General features: G+C 40.2%; 1 protein-coding gene across 1 annotated transcript in view; it reads left to right on the plus strand.

The window, feature by feature from the left end:
• The window catches only part of LOC309707029 (calcium-dependent secretion activator 1), a 254,314-nt gene that overhangs the window by 49,630 nt on the left and 183,929 nt on the right, over positions 1–20,755 (plus strand). Inside the window, exons 6-7 of the mRNA XM_082534125.1 lie at positions 313–424; positions 512–651. Coding sequence (XP_082390251.1) covers positions 313–424; positions 512–651 — 252 coding nt within the window. The remainder of the gene's footprint in view (positions 1–312; positions 425–511; positions 652–20,755) is intronic.

The raw sequence follows: 20,755 nt of genomic DNA on the forward strand, positions 1-20,755 counted from the left end.
AAGACAATGAAAGCATGTGACAAAAACTTGACTGTCACATTACAGTATAGTGACAGTCAAGTGACTGTGTGACTGTGACAGCCTGTTAGAGCTGTGTTTTGCACTGTTGTTACATTTTGAGTACATTACGCTATGAAAGTTTCTATTGTTGTACCTCCCATAGTCCAAAAGCACCCATCTCCCTGCTTCTCACCAGCAAACATAGACTTACACAACTTTCAAGGCTTAACTGGTAGTTCAGGAGTCATAATAATGTTTAACAGTCTTTCTTTGTTTATATGTGGTTGTGTCTATATTTGTGTTGGTGTGCAGTTGGGGTACCCAGGGCGACTTCACCACCACTCAGCCACTGCCTGCTGTGAAGGTGAAGCTGTATACTGAGAGCACAGGAGTGTTAGCTCTGGAAGATAAGGAGCTGGGGAGGGTAAGAAATCATTCTGCTTCATTTTGGTCACTTTGCCTTTGTATAACTTGTATACAACATATACATTAATGGTGGGAACACTCCCAGGTTGTTCTCCACCCGACTCCCAACAGTCCTAAGCAGTCTGAACTCCATAAGATGACAGTGTGTAAAGGCTGCTCAGACAGTGACCTCAAGATCAAACTGGCCATTCGCATGGACAAACCACAGAACATGAAGCATTGTGGGTAAGTTACTGTGAGATTAAACATTCTTGTGGCAATATAAAGCTACTTGAGTTATCATGGTTCAGTGTAAAACTGTAGCTGCTTTAAAATAGTTACTGTTTTAGTTTGTACATCAGAATAATTTCAGCAGACCGGTTCTGGAAAAGCTATTAAGGAGAAATGTGATCTCTCCTTTTAGTCTCTATCAGTATTTTGGATAAAGTGTAAGTTTTTCAGGGAGTTTTTCAGTTTTTAGAGCAATAAAGTACAAAAGAATGAGTATATAGAAATATAAAATACATGGGCTAAGTGGGTTCTGAGACAGGATGCTTCCAATTTTGACAATATTGCGCCTATAAAGAAAGCAGTCAAGATTTGTTTAATGTACAAGTTAAAGGCAAAGTCCTTGTTAAAATGACTCCAATTTCCTTACAATAGTACTGGAGGCAAAGATAGAGTACAGCAAGCTTTTAGTTATTAAGAGATGTACTCGCCACTTCTGACTACAAATCACAGGAAACATTGTTTATTGGAGTATTTTTTCTCAGTTAGTCATGAGTTACTTCACACAAGGTGGGATTTTTTTTAGCAAATCCTATATTTCCCACCTTGAGATGCGTTGTCAGGTGTTTACCGCAGCCACCTTTAGTGTCTGCTCTTCTATTATATCTTTCTTGTTCAATTTAAGATCTACTGTGTTCCATAGGCAAAATTACAACATTTTTTCTTAGTGTTCAAATACTGATGAAGATGAGTGTATTAAGAGCTTATTGAATGAGAGGCTTTGCTAAACATCAAATTACCCAAAGGTATTTAAATAGAAAACGTAAATAGAAGAAGTTCTAAGTTTAAAAACTTGGGAAACAGAAATGTATTGTTAATTAATTTATTGTTAATTTTATATTTTTAAAACGTGCCGGAGGTAAGCATTTGGATCTGTTACGTCACATGCTGAAGTGTAACTTCCCTAATATTGATGGTTATTTCATTATTTCTAAGTCTTTACAACCCAATTTTATGATTATTTTTTAAATAACCAACATGTGAATACATAGATAACTGTATATCTGATCTTAATCAGGTGGTAAAATGTTAATTCTAAATAACCCTTGTAGAGTTAATTTAGAGTGTGATACACTTAATATTTGGGTGTGTAATTGATGAGCCACTAGGGTGCTTTGTCCAAAAGATAATCTTTTGCTTCCCTCTTGTGGTTACTGGTTATTGCTACCACTGAATGTGACTATGTGCAGATCCACACAGGACCTGAAATATCACACTCTATTATGACCCCCATTAGAAATAAAAACTTTCAGGCTGAAATTACTTGAATGTGCTATGAGCCCAAACTAGTTAGCCTTAAACCATTTAAGTTTTTGTACAACGTGAATTTGTATCAACGCAGAAACCGATGAAGTAGAAAAACTAAGTTTACTTTACTCAAAATCATTAATTCACATAAATTATTTATTTCCTGGAGTCTAATTTTTAAAAAATAGCTAAAACTTAAAGACAATTATTTCTCGCTACTTAAATTTATTTATCTATTACTACTGTTGTATCTTGTACTCTAATTATAGTATTTTAGTTGCAGTTACTGTATTAAAACCGCTCATTCAAATTCTGCCTTTTAGTTTTGTTTAATCTTTCATATACTTTTAATTAAAGAAAAAAATATTTCAATTTGTTATAAAAAGTGTATTAGTTAAAAAAAAAAAAAAAAAAAGGCAATGAAAACAAGTTCACTCAAAAAGAAAAAATTAAACGTTGACTTTAATTAAAATTATTTTGTCAACAGGTTCCACGAAATTGTATTGTGTTAGTTTAAAGCAAAAATCTTTAGGTAATTTAATTTTAAAAAACTACTTAGGATTAACAAGAGATATATAAGACTGCCTAAATCAAGTTATGTTGTATCAACATAAATTATATATTTTCAGGTTAGATAGTTTAGATTAGTTTTTTTAAACACATCTCTCTTATTTGTAGCAGTAAAATGTTTAAGTTAGATTAATTCAAATATTATATTTTCAGCTACCTTGTGCTTTACTAATTAGTTTTACATAAATCTATTTTGTCAACAGGATCCACACAAATGAATTAAGTACATCCAACTTATTTTTTTAAAATTTCCTTTATTGCCAACATATCCTGAAGGTCAACCTTCAGGACAACGTTCCCTCTAAGCTGCGCGCGTGCACAATTGCGCACTGCTGGCACGTCTCTGCGCACAGAAAATCTGCGTTGCACACAAAAAAAAAATCTAACCTGAATTGAAATTAAAATAAATACGTTAACAATTCTGTTTTGCAGTGTTAGTCAGTGACTGGCTGCTCCTGTATGTGTTTAGAACGATGCCACCTTATCCCATAGTCCAGCCAATCACGCGATTCACATTCGTATATCAACGTGGTTGACAGCCTATGACAGCGTCCTTATGTGCCGACACCGGTGTTTTAGCGAGCAAAGCGTCTGATGAGGAGTGAAGCCACGTTAATGACAACGTGTACAACCATTGGAGATGTGAGCAGGACAGACGGAACAACTGTGAGGACTTTATACCAGTTTTTAAATTGTGTTGATCGGCCACGTAAAACCAGAGTTATGATAAAATATCTGCAATGTTTGGTTTTCTTCCTGAATACTGTCGTTGTTTATATTTACTGCGGGAAGAAACGGTAAAAATGGCGTTTTATAAGGAAAACGCTCAAAAGCCTGTGAGCAAAAACAGCCCCCCTCCCTCAGCCTTTCCTATTGGTGGAAAAATGTACCATGTCGACCAATCAAAAAATGATATGGCAACATGGCATTTAGTCGTTTAGGAAGGGGGAAGTTTTAGGAGTGACGGCGTGTTTGAGATGTGAGAGATTTGAGACGTTTAGCGTGTTTGGAGTCTAAAGTTAGTGTGTTGTCTTGTGTAGTTAGTGTGTAGTTAGTGTGTAGTGTAGTCAATAGTTTTGTTGTGTGTCAGAACAATGAGGCGCCTGCTGAGTGTTACAGGTGTTACAGCAGTGATACATCTGCTGCTGTCAGGCCTGCAGGTATCAGGCTGTTGTTCTCCTTCATCTCATAGTGGACAGAAATTATTCTTTGAAGCAGCTCAAATAATTTGATGCAGAGCAGCTGATTGTTCTGTAAATAGTTTGAAATGTTTGTTTAAAAACACTTTGACTGCTTGTTCAGGTAAACAGCTGCAAAAAACTTTGTTTGCATAACTCAGTTACTTTTTTGAAGAAGTAACTATATAATTAATTGCCCAACATTGGTCATTATAGTATTTTGCAGACAGAGAGTTACAGACTCTCTCCCAGACCACAGACTCATAATACAAGTCAGAGCTTTATTAAAAAAGAAAGAAAGAAAGTTGTGTTTTTAAAATTGGAGTTCAAGTTATTTTTACTTCCATGTTAGTGTTAGTTAGTGTGTTAACATACTACACAGGTCATGAAACAGATTTTTTTACATTTTCATTGTAAGTGGGCTAAAGCAGTTAATTAAAAGTAGTCTAACATAAATGTAAATGCTGTAATTTGATTATTTTAATAAACCATGTAAATTGGATGGATTAGATGCTGGCGTGACCACAGTGCACACGCCTGATGTCACTCACAGTGGTCCAAGGGACGCTCAGGGAGTTTGTGTGTTCGCTCAGACACATGAAACATTAGAGGGAACATTGCTTCAGGATCAATAAAGTTTTATTGAACTGAATTGACATTCAGTGAGCATTTGTGTAAACCAAGTCCAAAACAAAACACAACGGCTCATTAGTGTGTGAATGGGTGGATGACTGGATATATAAAGCACTTTGGGGTCCTTAGGGACTAATAAAGCGCTATATAAATACAGGTCACTTACCATTATGGTTAGTAACTAACACTATGTAGACAGATGCAACATCAAGACTTTCAATTAAATGTCTAATGTCTGTAGAAGAAAAAACATTGAAGACCAGATAACACATTGATAAGATGACACCTGAGTTATGCACATGTGATGCTAGTAAGGTCTGTGGAGTGCTTTTTTTTTAAGTGTCTAAAATGGATAGCAACGTTGCTATTTGCAATGATTGCTTAGGGTCAGTCCAGTAACACAACGCCAATGAAGTGCTTTCCTTTAACAGTGAAAAGTGAAGCGTCCACCTCAACCGATACCCATCCCTACAGTGTATAACTATACACACCAACTGTCCAGTGGTCTCACGGTTCCCGTGTTAGGATGGCAAGGTTTGGCAGGATGAAAGCAGACATATCTAACTTGCCCAGGATCCAGTAAAACTAATGTAGCACAAGCATACGCAAACTATATAACATGTCTCGTAAGACAAACGCAAAATATAACCATGCTCAACATGTAGATACTACACAACATAGTCAAAGAAAAAAGTGGTCTTACCTCTCAAAGAAACAGCAGCTTGGCGCCATGGTTGACGGTTGAATGAGGCAAGCTTGATGTGACACGAAGAACTCAAACATATATATGTTAATGGGCTGGTTAAATTTTATTTATAACTTTTTCTTCAAAAACAGTTGTAAATAATGCTGGGCTTACACTGTGCGATTTTTTCAGTCGCGCGATTCAGCTCCTGCTCAAACTGTACGATTGACTCGCAGGAGTTAGAAGTTCATAGGTCACGATGCAGGTCTCACACTATACCGCCCGATGCTCTGATGCGACCTGAGTGCTCACACTGTGCGTCCATAACATTAAGGTTATAACAGAAATTCTGTCGCTCGCTCTCCCTCTCTGTCTTTCACTCACACAGACACACCGCCACCACCAACTTTGCTAAATTGCTAATGAAAAACATTGATCAGCTGTGATTGAGCAGCAGTGTAAATCCAACTATTTTCACGGTTGTTGTGGTCGTGATAATTTTGTGAGGCCACATCGAAAAGGCTCGGATGAGCTTTCCAAAGTTCTACAAGTTGTGCCTCCGTCGCTTGTGTCCAGATCACACGCTGCACTGCTGTGCTGCTCCGTCTTTTTCACTGACATTTGTGTTTGCGCGTGCGCAGTGTGACAAACTGCGGTGACACCCTCACGACGGTCGCGAGGATTTGAAATCCTCCCGACCAAGCGATTGATGATCGCGTCTCATTACCCCACGTATACTACACAATGCACGACGCACGATGAAGGCCAAAACCGGGCCGATCGCCAAAACGGTCGCACGACTCAAAAATCGGCTCAAAATGGGCCAAAAATCGCACAGTGTGAGCCCAGCATAAGACATTCCAGGTTGCAACTAAATAGGCAGGACTGATCACAGCAATTAGTCCCAGCTGCTCTGCCAGCCTTCTGGCATTGCCCACTGAACCCACTGCTCCTCTGCAGACCACACCCCCACCAAACTGTATATAGTGCTTTAAGTTCTCTGGTAGAATACATGGATTTGTCTGCTTTTCTGAGTAGTAAAGTGCTCTGTAAGAACCAGTCAGTTCATCATTTACTATATTTCTCAATAGTACAACTAAATATAGTAAGTAAGACAAAAACAAAACTTTCCTGCAGCAGACTGGTGACTGGGTTTGAATGAATAAGCTCTGCTGGGAAAGATTCAATAGAATGCCATATACAGGTCCCCAACCCTTTTTGTGCCACAGATCGGTTTAATGTTAGACAATATTTTCACGGACCAGCCTTTAAGGTGTTACAGATAAATGCAACAAAATAAAATGATACGACCAAGACAAAAACTGTCGTATTTTGTAAATATAATAATAAACGTGAATTCACTATGTAATTGTGTACCTTTAATAGCAGCGTGCTCCTGAAATGCGCCAACAACACTGAGAGTAACATCCTCCTCTCTGCCCCTTAATGCTCTCTGGTCGCTATGGTAATAAATAAGACGCACAACTACAACACGGGAAAGACCCAGGGAAACCGAGTTGACGATAAAACCCCTGAAAACCATAAATTTCACACCCGGGCCTTAACTCTCGCAGCCCGGTACCAAACGACTCACAGACTGGTACTGGTCCATAGCCCAGGGGTTGGGGACAGCTGATAAACAGGACAGTTGCCCACCCTTTAAAATACAGAATGTAAAGTATAAATATCTGGGGCAAGCACAGAACCAGCCAAGATCAGGCCAGTCTGTCTGGATATTTATTTGCATCCTGATGTGGAAACGTGTCATGAATGCTTTGAGTAAAATCATGATTATTTTGAGCATTTTGGGGGGCTGATGTGTATGCCATTTTATGTGAGTTCTTAACTCCTTGAATCTCTGCAATGCAGGTAGTGATAGCAACATTAGCACAACAATCAGGCACAATCGCCACTTTTATGGGAAATACAGCAGGTTCAAAAGTACCAGATTTCCACTAACATCAGTTCTTACGTGATGCAAAATAAAAAGCACTCGATTAACATTTTTTATGTAATTGATGAAAATGAGGAATATTCATTAAATCTTAAAGGTTTAGAGGGTTAAAGAAGGGATAACAACAATATGGTGACTACAAATGCATGAGGTTGTCTGTTAAAAACAATCTGTGCCTCTGTGGAGAAGGTTGTCTTTCCCTTATACTGTGGAGAAATCTGCCACTAACCCTTGGTTAAAGCATTATGAACATATGAGCAGTGCCTAACCGGTCCAAGAGCTTGTCAACCCAGGCCACGGAATAAGCATCAAACCTCGTTCAGCTGGTGGTACTCCACGCAGAACCGTATAGACCCATCTTTCTTCACCACACAAGGTGATATACCTCTATGGCTCCTCACCTGTGTGATGGCACCATGTTGTGGTCAATGTCCCCCACTTGCCAAAGGGTAACTTTGAGCTAGAAGAAGTGAGCGATACAAGCGCTTTATCTCCCAGTGAAAATTGTCCGAGCCAAGTCTCTCTTGTACAGGCACTGCTGCTGTTTCTGGGCCTGGAAAGGCAGCATGGTAACAGGCACAAAGGTGCTCTTGGAATTGCTAGTTGGTTCATGGCCTGACACTCTGGGCATTACACACTATTGGCACACATCCCCCTGGATGCCCAGCTAATAGAATTGGGCCATTATTCACTCCAGAGTTTTGTCATATCCCTGCCATGGGGTTAAAGGAATCCACCTGGAAAATCATTTGCTGGTGGCTTTTTGGCACCAACAACTGGGTCTTTTCCTTTTCTGTGTGACTTTTACGACTCACTTAATAGAGTCTGTCTCTAATCAACACAAAATGCAGGTATGTCAGTGCTACATCAGGGTCTACTGTTCAACTGTTGATTGTTGAACTATCGATCGCCTGTTCAAAGCACTGAGTGTTGTCCCAAGACTGCCCTAGAGCGAAATCTTCACTGGAGTAAATCACTGGACTTCCCGAGAAGCCCCCGATGTCTCCTCCTCCCCAGAGTCAGAGTTGGACAACCACTGAGTGCAGCACAAACACTACAAGTCTCTATTGATCGTGAACGCAATCTTATATCATTTCAAGTGGCACTATGGGATATTTGTGTATGTCCAGCAGCCGAGCCTGCCTCTCTTGGCTGCCACGTCACTCAGCTTCCAAGCGCAGGCTAAACAACCAGGTCCTCCAACACTGTTGTCTGGTGTTTGGACTGGCCCTGTACCAAGCTGAGCTGATCTTGGTACACTGCTGCCTTCTCCTGGTGCATGGCAGCTTGCTCTACCAGCATCTTTGCCAGTACCTCCACTGGCTGTACTGGTTTTTTGGCACCACTGTAACAACAAGGACCTGGGACGTACATAATATTACGATAACAGTGATAATTTATTTCAATTTCTTTTCTATTGACTGCTTGTGGAGATTTCCAGCTGCCGGGTTTCCTGCTCAGCTCTCTTCTGCAGTTCCAGTAACCTCCTATTTACCAGCTGGGCCCACGTCCTCATTTTAGGTTTGACAGCGTTTTAGTAGGTAAAGATGATGCTTGGACATGAATTGAGCTGCGGTTTGGGGAAGGCCTCGAAGGGGACTGGCGACGGCTCCCGGGCCTGGCAGATCCCCGTGTACTAATTAGGAGTGAAGAAGTTAAAGAATTGAGAACAAGGAGGGAGGGAGGGAGGGTGGGGCACGTAAACATAGATAAATCTTTATTTTTTGCACCAGGTTTCCTCCGTAAAGGTTTCCAAATATTTATGAAGCCCATCCTGTTTTCTAAACACCACCTAGCCCACACAGCCTACAGCAGTCTAGCTGGCTATTGCAACAACAGGTTTGTTTGCAGTAGTTTTGTGTTGGGTTAATTAATTATCATTAACTGAGGATTTTACAATGTGAAATAAGTCGCTTTATGAATGATTATAATTTATCAAGCTTAAAATATCAGCTAGCAGTATAGTAGTGGATTGCAATTGTTGGGTCTGTCTAGCACAGGCCCACCGCTGGAACGAGACAGTTTAACTACACAGCAAAAGCATTGAACACCAAGTAGGCAAAGTTCTTCGTGTTACTCATGCATGAGGGAGACCTGCCTGCAGCCAAGTGTCGTTCCACCCACTTGACCTCCGTCAGACTCTCAGCCAGGTTCCCCATAGCACTCCTTTTATTGTGGTGACAAGCAGTGTTGGTCAAGTTACTTGAAAAAAGTAATCAGTAACTAATTACTGATTACTTCCCCAAAAAAGTAATCCCGTTACTTTACTGATTACTTATTTTCAAAAGTAATTAATTACTTAGTTACTTAGTTACTTTTTAAAACACGATTTACAACCTGAAGAGGTAATAAAGCGATAGATCTTTCAGCCTAATTCTACTTTTTCTACATAATCCATCATATAAAATGTAATCAAATGGAAAAGTCTCTTTTTAAAACTTGTTTTATCAGTTTTAATCTTTTAACTGTATGCATCAAGCAAAAATGTAATTATATGCAACATTCTCTGACTGGAAGAAATTAGTTTAACATTTAAAGCTATTTTCTGCACATTCCAGCACATAAAATAAAATATTTTTTGTGTTTACACTCACTCTTTCAAATAGATGCAAGTAAAACACAGCAGAAAATAAATAAAGTCAAAGACTAGCGGTCCTGTTGCTCTATTTTCACCTGTAAAGCAGCACTGCGTCAGGCGGAGGTTTACCCTGGTGCAGGTGTGCCGTGGTCAGTGGAAGGATCCGCGAGTTTCTCTGTGAGTTTCCCATTACGTCGTAGCTACTCGGTGCTTGCTTGGAAGTTTAGGGGTTTTTTTTCGCTGTAAAAAGAAGTTTTCTTCCCACGCACAATGTACGCTAATGTTTTTGTCACTTTTTATGGAATCAAACTCAAAGTAAGGTCAGTACTTCCACACTTTAAACGCTGCACGCTCATACTCTCTCCTGCACTCGATATGTGATCCATTGTTGATCTGGACACAGCTGTTGTCACTAACGGCGCACTCGCTTACATCACTGTCGTGAGACATTCTCGCAAAAAATCACGGTTTTAGTTCCTACGGGAAAGTAACGGTAATCTAATTACCGTTTTTGCAATAGTAATCCCTTACTTTACTTGTTACTTGAAAAAAGTAATCAGATTACAGTAACGCGTTACTGCCCACCTCTGGTTACATGAATATACATAGGTTCATTAACATATAACATCTTACATAGGTATACATGTGAACAAAGAATACCTTGTCTGTGTGTGTGTTTGTGTGTGTGTGTGTGTGTGTGTGTGTGTGGGGGGGGAGGGGGGGTTCAGAGTGTGACCCCATAAATGACTTCCGTAAACCTGCTGGTCTAGAAGTCCAGCAGTTCATCTAAACAAAAGGCACTTAACCCAAAAAAGATATAGATACGTTTATCCTACCATAAAACAATAAGAGAAGGTACGACCTCTCCCATGCTCCCAGAATGTGGGTGTTAATGCCAGAATGCTCTGGAATGCACACAAAGTCTTTGCAGACAACTAAGGATCACACATCCTATCACTACACAATCGATTATACACCTCTAAGCATATATGGTTAAATATTTCTAAGCATAAATGACAATAAACAATACAACTCTAACAGCAATAGAAAGAACATTAAAAAGATGAAGTGATAAAATACTTTATCAGAACACCAACAGCAAGTTGCAACAGGTGTGTCACCACGAGAAGTTGTAGCTGATCAGTGTTTACCTGGAAGGATGATGTAGTGCTCAGCACTGTTCCTTCACAGCATGAAGCTTCCTGCTTTAATTATTTGCTGGAGCCTTTCTGATTTGAGTTCACATGTTAGCCCTGTGCCTCCACGTGTTCCCTCCATCGTCCTTTAAATGACATACATGTTAGATTGAATGGTCTTTCTAAACTGGCAATGGATGTGAGGAAAAGGGACCACATGGATGAGTTATAGCAAAAAAAAAACAAACAAGTGAGTGAATATTAAGGTAGTCCTTTACCAGTGACACACTGCTTTCAGTACAGCCCCCCACCCCAAATCAGCTTGTGTTTCCCCGTCATCTTGCGATTAGGATCAGCTGTGCTTCCCTCCAGTGTGTCATTTCCTAATTACCTTGTGTGTGTATATATAGTGGCTGTAGGTCTGTGCTTATGGTTGGTTCGTCTGTGTTATTTGGTGTTACTTGGGCATCTCTCTGCTCCACATTCCCCATGTAACCTCCTTATAGTGATGGGCAGATGAAGCTTCATGAAGCACTGAAGCTTTTCATCCAATTGGTTCACCCCAGCGCAAAGCTTCTTGAAGCTTCATTTGCTCTAGTAGGACACCTACTGGACGTAAAAATATTAGTTGGCATGAATTTAAAGAATGTGGTCTTTTGCACACAGCCTGTAAATGTCAACAACAAAAGGAGTGTGTAAAACATCTATATTGTAGTGATGGCAGTATACTGTGTATATTTATACTGGCAGTATGGGAAATGATTATTTGGAAATGCTTAAAATGGAAATGATCATTTACTGTGAGGTGAGGTGTGGTTGGGGTGTGGACAGTAGTTGTGCTTTTGTAACGTTGAGGTATGGACAGCTACACACTGAGGCTTTGAGCCTCAGTCCTGCCTGTTCACATTTTATTCTGTAAAAACTACATTTTCACTGCTTTTATGACCTTTTTAGTGGGGAGAACATAGCTAGGATTTAATGATTTAACAAATCTTTTGAATCCTTTGTCCTCCACAATGCTAAATGGCTGGGAGTCCTCAATCACCATGCTAACCAGGTCTTCATCTATTGGAGATTGTTCTCCTGAGGAAAGACAATAAAGACAAAGCACAAATATAAATATCACACACGTCACTTATTACAGCTGTATAATATTGTTATATCATTTAGTAACATTACAGCATGCTATAGTATCATGGCATTTGATGGCTCACCTGGTCTTGCTCCACAATCGGTGTTCCCCCTATTCACATGCAAAGCTCTGTAGTGCCTAAGCATGGATGAGGTGTTGTTGTTATATCCCAGCTCCCTGGCACATAGCAAACACTTCACCTTGTACACAAGTAACGACAGCTTAACATAAATTGTATTGCACCATCAGTATTATGAAAATACATCTTCTGTAGAAATTTACATACCTTGTTGGGAGGAATAAGATCAAAATGTTCCCACACAGGGGAGGACATCCGCCTCTTCTTAGCTGGCTCCATTCTCTCCTGACTTTCTCTCCTCACTCTCATAAACCTCCAAACTGTCTCCAAACTCTCACTAACAACTCTCCATCAAACACCCACATTTTGAATGAAGTCTGAGGGTTTATATCGCTGTCATAGCTCGCGGCAAAGTTCGAACCACTTCATGAACCAGTCACGTGGTACAGCCGGGCAGCGAGGCTTCGGACGTCATCATTTTCAGCTCCTCCCATAAATGAAACAAGCCTCGATACGCGCATCGTGGAAACGCCCCCTCCATTACTCGACACAAGCTTCGAAGCCTCGATACAGAACGTCACATCACTACCTCCTTATGTTTTCCCCTATGTGTAGTGATGGCCAAATGAAGCTTTCTGAAGCATTGAAGCTTGTATTGAAAAACGGTTCATTACTCGAAGCTTTTCAACACAGTCCTCTCTGGTGACATCTGGTGGCCAAAACCATTAAGAGCAGCTTGAATCCACAAAATAACACCAACCGCTTCATTAAAATTGCCCACGCTAGTGGGATTCTGTCTGATATTGGGCCGCCGTTGTGTTGCTTTGAACGTGTATTTTTTGGTGGCTAAAAAATGTGGTTTATTTGTTTAATAAATAATTTTGACCAGTAAACATGTTCAAACATGCACCATGGTGTGGTCTTTCTTTGCTTGTGACTTCTTGATGTTGGTAAATACAATAATTGAAAAATACCACGTTACATATAATATACATATGATAATGTACAACACATTATGGAGTATGCTTCTGCTGTGAGGTCCTGCCTCCATGCACTTGTGCAATTAACAGGGTTTTAATAGTTTTGCAATTTTCGGAAACGCCCCCTCAATTACTCGACACAAGCTTCGAAGCCTCGATACAGAACGTCACATCACTACTGATCATTCCACTGAGAGATTTGGAGAAAACTAGAAGTGAAAAAACATTTTCGTTAACGGAAATAAAAATAAAAACAAAAAAAGGAAAACTAACTAAAACTGTAATGAGTGTTCACAAAACTAACTAAAATTAACTGAATTTATAGCAAAAATGGGCAGCACGGTGGCACGGTGGTTAGCACTGTTGCCACACAGCAAGAAGGTCCTGAGTTCAATTCCACCATCAGGCCGGTCTTTCTGTGTGGAGTTTGCATGTTCTCCCCGTGTTTGCCTGGGTACTCCGGCTTCCTCCCACCGTCCAAAGACATGCAACTTGTGGGGATAGGTTAATTGGATAATCCAAATTGCCACTAGGTGTGAATGGTTGTCTGTCCTTATGTGTTAGCCCTGCGACAGACTGGCGACCTGTCCAGGGTGTACCCTGCCTCTCGCCCTATGACAGCTGGGATAGGCTCCAGCGCCCCCCGCGACCCTGAAAAGGATAAGCGGAAGCGAATGGATGGATATAGCAAAAATGTGTTTAGTTTTCATTGATGTGTGTGTGTCATACAATAGTTGAGGGTGAAAATGAAGTTTAGTTTCCAGATTTTTTCTTGCTGTGTCTCATTATGCCAGCAGGTGGCAGCACGTTAGTCGAGTCGTCTGTGTTGCTGCTCCGCCCACGCGCAGAATCATGTCAGGAAAGGTCGGGAGAAAGCGCCAGAGTCCAATTTGGGATTACTTTGAATATGACTGTGTTTTGGATAAAGCAAGTGTCTTGTAGTGGAAAGAAACAAATTATGAGGGACATTTCTAAGGGAAAAAATCCCACAAACCTTAAAGTGCACTTGAAAAGCTCACACAAGAAGGCTAACCTAGCTTACCTTGAGAAGGGAGCACACTCAACCCTCATCCCCAGAAACAGAAGCTAACCCCAGGCAAGGCAGCGTGATGCATCCCGAGACACCAGGACGGGGACATCTACACAACTGTGTGAGTCAATTGCCTTCAAAAAGTTTATCAATTGACTCCTAAAATGGCGGCGCGTTAGCTAGACGCACACTTCCCTCCTCCGTGAATCTTTGCCAAGACACCTAACGTAATATCAACTTTTGAAGTTAAACTCTAACGGTATCCGCGCTTAGGACTCTTTTATGTCGTCTGCACCAGGTAAATCGGGCAGGGGTCGTGGTAAACCCTCACAACCTAAAATTGATTTCGGACCAACTAAACAAAGTGGAAAAGCTAAAGCTAGCGCCATGTCGGAAGAGTCAATTAGCGCTGAAGAGGAAGGACCAAGTCACGCTCCGATTCTTGAAGCTATCAAAGACTTGAAAACCGACTTCTCCAACAGGTTTGACGGAATAATGGCTGCAATTGAGGGAGTGAGAAACGAGGTCGGAGAGTGTAAGGAGCGTATTGTAAATGTCGAGACACGCATTTCCGACACTGAGGACACGGTCGATAGCCTTCAGAGAAAAGTCCAGAGTCTCGAAAAGAAAACCAGAGATATGGAGGACAAAGTAATGGACTTGGAAACAAGGGCCAGGAGGGCTAACCTGAGACTGGTGAATTTACCGGAGAAGGTGGAGGGAACGGATGCTTGCGCATTTCTGGAAACCTGGATCCCGGAGACGCTGGACATCCCTCTGCTGAAATCAAAGCCATTCCTGGAAAGGGCGCATCGAATCGGCCCGAGAAACGACCCAAACGGCCCCCCAAGAACACTGATCATGAAATTCCTGAGCGATAGGGATAAGGCAATGGTGCTGAAAGCGACCAAAATCAAAAAGCAAATACTCTACGAGGACAAACCGGTGCGTTTCTACCCGGACATGGCAGCCGGCATACATAAGATGCAGAAAGAGTTCGACTCCGTGAGACGACAGCTCCGCAGCATGGGGATAAGACACGGGATGCTTCTCCCCGCCAGGCTCCTGGTGACCTACAAGGATAAAACACTGACTTTTGGCAAACCGGAGGACGCAGAGATTTTCGTTACGCGGATCCAAGCAGAGCGGGATGAATAGCGATACGGATAAAGTTGGTAAAATAATTGAACGTTTTGCTTGGCAGCTAATTCCTGGGGCTACTGTGAACTGATCATTGAAATATATTCACACTGAACATCTGTACATGCCTCCGTTAATTTGTACGGGGGTTAAAGACGCTGGTGATTACCTGCATTGTGAGTATACCCCCCCCCCTTTTTTTTCTTTTTTCTTTTCTTTTTTTTTCTTTTTTTGGGGGGGGGGGGGGGATCGATTACTTTTTGTTTTCCAGGAGGACTCTCTGAGTTATAGTTACATTTAAATAGAGTTAAAGCACAGTAGACCCCTAACATTTAATTTATTTACATGAGTATATTTGGGATAGCAATAAATTCCTGGCAAAGCAATTATTATTTGTATGTAAAAGCTAACAATGGAGGGAGTGTTTAAGTTCAGGATAAGTCAATATCAATAATGTTGGATCATTCCTCAATAACTGTGGACTGGTCATTAGCATTACCGGAGTGTGTAGTAAGGAGAAGGGGAAACTGGCCCTTAGGTCAGAGGGGTTGTGTTCAATGGTTGATGCAGTTAGAAGCATCTGTGTTGTCTGCATTGTTTTGGTTGTCTAAAGGTACACTTCTATATACTAGCATGAGAAGATCATCTGAAAATTGCAGCTATGTCCAATGTTTTAGAAATTAAGATGACATCGTGGAACTGTAGAGGGCTGCAAAAACTTAAAAAAGTTAAACAAGTGATGAGAAGGTTAAAAGATATGCATTAATAATTTTTCTCCAAGAGACTCATCTTACTGGAAAAGAGGACTTAAAGATTAAGCGGAGATGGCAGGGAGAGGTATTTTCAGCACCATTTAACTCCCAAGCGAGAGGGGTTTTGACTCTAATACACAAGTCCGTCCCCTTTAATGTTTGTAAGGTGATTGCAGATAGGATGGGAAGGTATTTGATTGTTCAGGGTACTCTCTATACAGAACCTCTGATTTTAGTTAATATTTATGCCCCAAATAAGGATGAACCATCTTTTTTTAATAACCTGTTCTGCACGCTGTCAGCACTCAGTGGTCAATATATTTTAGCGGGAGACTTCAATTGCACTCTGAACCCAAGTATAGATAAATCATCACATTTAGACAAATCTCATAGCCAGAGTAGGGAAACCATTCTTCAGTTTGCTAAGGAATTAAATCTTATGGATATATGGAGAGACAGGAATCCTGGTGTATCGACATATTCATGTTATTCTAGCACACATAAATCATACTCACGAATAGACTACTTTTTGATCTCAGCAAGTCTGTCCTATCAAGTGAACGGTTGTGATTATGGCAGTGTCCTTATCTCAGACCATGCCCCAGCCAGTCTGGTCTATTTGGATCCAGGGCTAGTACGAGATCCCCCAAAATGGAAATTTCAGCAAAAATGGATAAAGGACAAAGACCTACTGGCGTACCTTGACAAACAAATTACTGATTACTTTGAGCTCAATACTTCTGAAACATCTTCGTGTATTAGATGGGAAGCATTCAAAGCCTTCATTAGAGGCCAAATAATTCGCTTCACAAGCTCAAAATCTAAGAAGGCCAGACAAAAGCTGAAATTATTGGAATCAAAAATTAAAGCTACTTAGGATATGTACTTTAAGAACCCCTGTCCCAAGCTGCACCAAAGTTTGCTGTTATTAAGAACCCAATATAATGAAATCTCAGCTTCAAAAGCTACAGCTAACTTATTAAAACTTAAGCAGTCCGTTTTTGATCAAGGGGAGAAATCAGGTAAAATTCTGGCTTGGCGTATAAAACAATTCCAATTGGAAAGATCAATCACTGCACTTAAAAATGATAAAGGGGAAACGATCTCTGACCCTGCTGCAATAAGTGACTCTTTCAAGGCCTATTATGAAAGGTTATACAGTTCTGACTTAAACCCAGGTGACCCCAATTTTTTCTCTTTTCTTGACAATATGAATATCCCCAGAATAGAAGAAGAGGAATCCTTGAGACTGGGGGCTAAATTGACTCTGGACGAAATCTCAGAGGCAATAATGAGAATGAATTATGGAAAGGCTGCAGGGCCAGACGGTCTGCCAATTGATATCTATAAAAAGTTTGTATCCAAATTAAAGGCACCCCTTTTGGAAATGTTTTCTGAATCTGCTCAAAAGGGGATACTCCCACCCACTCTGAGAGGGGCCTTAATTACACTTCTTCCCAAACCTGGAAAATCGAATGATAAATGTGAAAACCTGCGGCCAATTAGCCTCTTAAACTCAGATTTAAAGATACTCTGTAAAATTCTAGCAAAGAGACTGGAGGGCCTTTTGCCAGACATCATCAAGGAAGATCAAAATGGGTTCATGGTTGGGCGTCAGGGATTCCACAATGTTCGACGAGTGTTAAATATTTTACACGAGCAAGGGGGGTCTCCAGATACAGCTTTCTTGGCACTAGATGCCGAGAAGGCTTTCGATAGGGTGGAATGGCCCTATTTGCTTGAGGTTCTTGGTCGCTTTGGTTTGGGAGTGGGATTCTGTAACTGGGTCAGGCTTCTATATAATAACCCATATGCAGAAATAATTACCAATAATGTTATCTCAAAACCAGTTGAGATTGGAAGAGGTTGTAGACAAGGTTGCCCCCTATCCCCCCTTTTATTTGTAATTGCAATTGAGCCACTTGCTATTGCTGTAAGAGAACACTGTGTGATCACGGGTATAGAGATCGGAGGGCTCGACCATCGAATAGCTCTTTATGCTGACGATGTGATCCTCTTTCTTAAAAATCTGGGAAAATCTATTCCAGCCATGTTAGACCTAATTGGAAAATTTGGACATATTTCTGGTTATAAAATCAATAAATCAAAATCTTCTATAATGCTTTTGAACTCAGAAGAAAGGATGAATCCACCTAAATACACCTGCCATTTTAGAAATGTGAATCAGTTTACTTATCTAGGTATTCAGATTGTCCCGAAATTGGAAGAGGTGGTGAACCATAATTATAGTCCAATTATGACTGACATATCCAAATCAGTGGAGAGATGGTCGAGTCTCCAAATTTCACTGATTGGTAGAATAAATATACTAAAGATGAACGTGCTCCCTAAGCTTCTGTATCTGTTTCAGAATATCCCCTTGCCACCTCCCTCAGACTTTTTCCTTAAAATAAGAAAACTGTTTAATCAGTTTTTATGGAATAACAAACGTCCCAGACTTCGCTTATCACTTTTGTACTTGCCCTTTGATGCAGGAGGGCTGCAATGTCCTAACATGGTTTGGTATTACTGGGCAGCCCAGTTAAGAACTATAATGTTCTATTATGCTGCAGAAAAGCCCCCCGCATGGAGAACTATTGAGTCTCTCTCTCTTAGGCTTCCACTTCCTACATATGTATACTCTGATAAATATAATAAACTCAAAGACATTACGCTTAATCCTATAGTTAAAAACATGATTTATATCTTACATGTCACTCAAAGATATTTAAACGTAAAATCTCCCCTCTCTGTTTTTAGCCCGATTTGGGGCAACAATTATTTTGCCCCAGGTAGGGCGGATGGTGGTTTTAAAATGTGGGCAGACTCGGGGCTGGGACTGGTGAAGGATGCTTTCGGGGGTGATGGAAGACTTTTAAGTTTTGAACAACTAATCTCTAAATTTAATATTCCCCGAAAGCACTTTTTCAAATACCTACAGTTTAGGAGTTTTATCAGGTCTTATCATAATGATTTTACACATATTCCCCCGCTGTCCACATTAGAGAAAATCCTAACCAAAAACCCCAGTGGTAGAGGGATGATATCTGAATTATATAACTTGATGATGACATCCTCTCCTGATTCATCTGCTGCTAAGCTTGAAGCTTGGAGGTATGACTTACAGGAGGACTTGACAGTGGAACAATGGAGTAGAGCATGTAAGCTAGCCCAAACACAGACAGGGAACACACGTCTAAAATTGCTACAATTTAATTGGTTGATGAGAGTGTACATAACACCAGAAAAACTTAACAAATTTAATATGCAGATTCCTGATATCTGTAATAGATGTGAAGAAGATAAGGGCACATTGCTCCACTGTTTATGGTCATGTCCAAAAATAAAGGAGTTTTGGGAAGAGGTTGGAGCAATGATAAAAGAGATTTTGTCAATTAAACTTGTGATGGATCCCAAACTTTTCCTACTGGGATTATATCCTGTAGGGTGTAACATAGATCATTTTGAAAAAATCTTCATAAACATGGGAATACTACAAGCAAAGAGAGTGATAGCTCTAACGTGGAGGAGTCTTGGCAAACCAAGTATTTCACATTGGTTCAAAGAATTGTCTTTATGTTTACCATTAGAGAAAATTACATATACTCTAAAAGATAAACAAGAAATTTTCCAGAAAATTTGGGGGCGCTACATCCAGTATATTGGGAATAAAGATCTATCTGGTTTACTGTGTGAGACAGGGACAGCCTAGCTATTCCCTGTACAGGACCACAACCATATGCTGCAATCTGAAAATTATTCTTTAAAATCTGTCAGAGGTCTCATGGACTCAATTGCTTTCATTGTGTTTCGTTTATTGTGTAAATTTGTTTGTGTATGTACTTTATATATGTATATATGTAAAACTTTAATAAACATAATGTTGAAAAAAAAAAGTTTATCAATTCACTTGAACCAAAATTAGGAACACCCGGTGCTGCAAGAGTTAATAGTCTCATTGGGGCCAAGATATAAATTTTATAGTTGCCTGGTATCAATGGTTGTTCATCTGCCTTTATTTATTTATTTAAAGAACCCATAGGTGGGAATGTGAGTTGTCTGTCTCTGCGTGTTAGCCCTGCGACAGACAGGCGACCTGTGCAGGGTGCAGGGTATGGTAGCTGGAATAGCAACATACCCAAGGATAAGCAGAGGAGCATGACTGATATGATGAAACTGGGATTTTGTTACACTTAATTATTGCAAACACAACTAAAACTATAACTGAAACTAATCAAAACTAAACTGAAACTAAGGATTTTCAAAAAAATAAAAACTAAACTAAACTAGCAAACAATTGGTAAAAACTAATTAAAACTGATATAAAATTGAAAATCTGAAGTCAAAACTAAATAAAAATAAAAACTAATGAAAATTGCAAAACTATTAAAACCCTGTTAATTGCACAAGTGCATGGAGGCAGGACCTCACAGCAGAAGCATACTCCATAATGTGTTGTACATTATCATATGTATATTATATGTAACGTGGTATTTTTCAATTATTGTATTTACCAACATCAAGAAGTCACAAGCAAAGAAAGACCACACCATGGTGCATGTTTGAACATGTTTACTGGTCAAAATTATTTATTAAACAAATAAACCACATTTTTTTAGCCACCAAAAAATACACGTTCAAAGCAACACAATGGCGGCCAGACAGAATCCCACTCTGTAGAGTGGGCAATTTTAATGAAGCGGTTGGTTTTATTTTGTGGATTCAAGCTGCTCTTAATGGTTTTGGCCACCAGATGTCACCAGAGAGGACTGTGTTGAAAAGCTTCAAGTAATGAACCGTTTTTCAATACAAGCTTCAATGCTTCAGAAAGCTTCATTTGGCCATCACTACACATAGGGGAAAACATAAGGAGGTAGTGATGTGACGTTCTGTATCGAGGCTTCGAAGCTTGTGTCGAGTAATGGAGGGGGCGTTTCCACGATGCGCGTATCGAGGCTTGCTTCATT

The sequence above is a fragment of the Aulonocara stuartgranti genome, assembly GCF_965226115.1.
Source record: "Aulonocara stuartgranti genome assembly, chromosome: 5".
NCBI classification, from domain to species: domain Eukaryota; kingdom Metazoa; phylum Chordata; class Actinopteri; order Cichliformes; family Cichlidae; genus Aulonocara; species Aulonocara stuartgranti.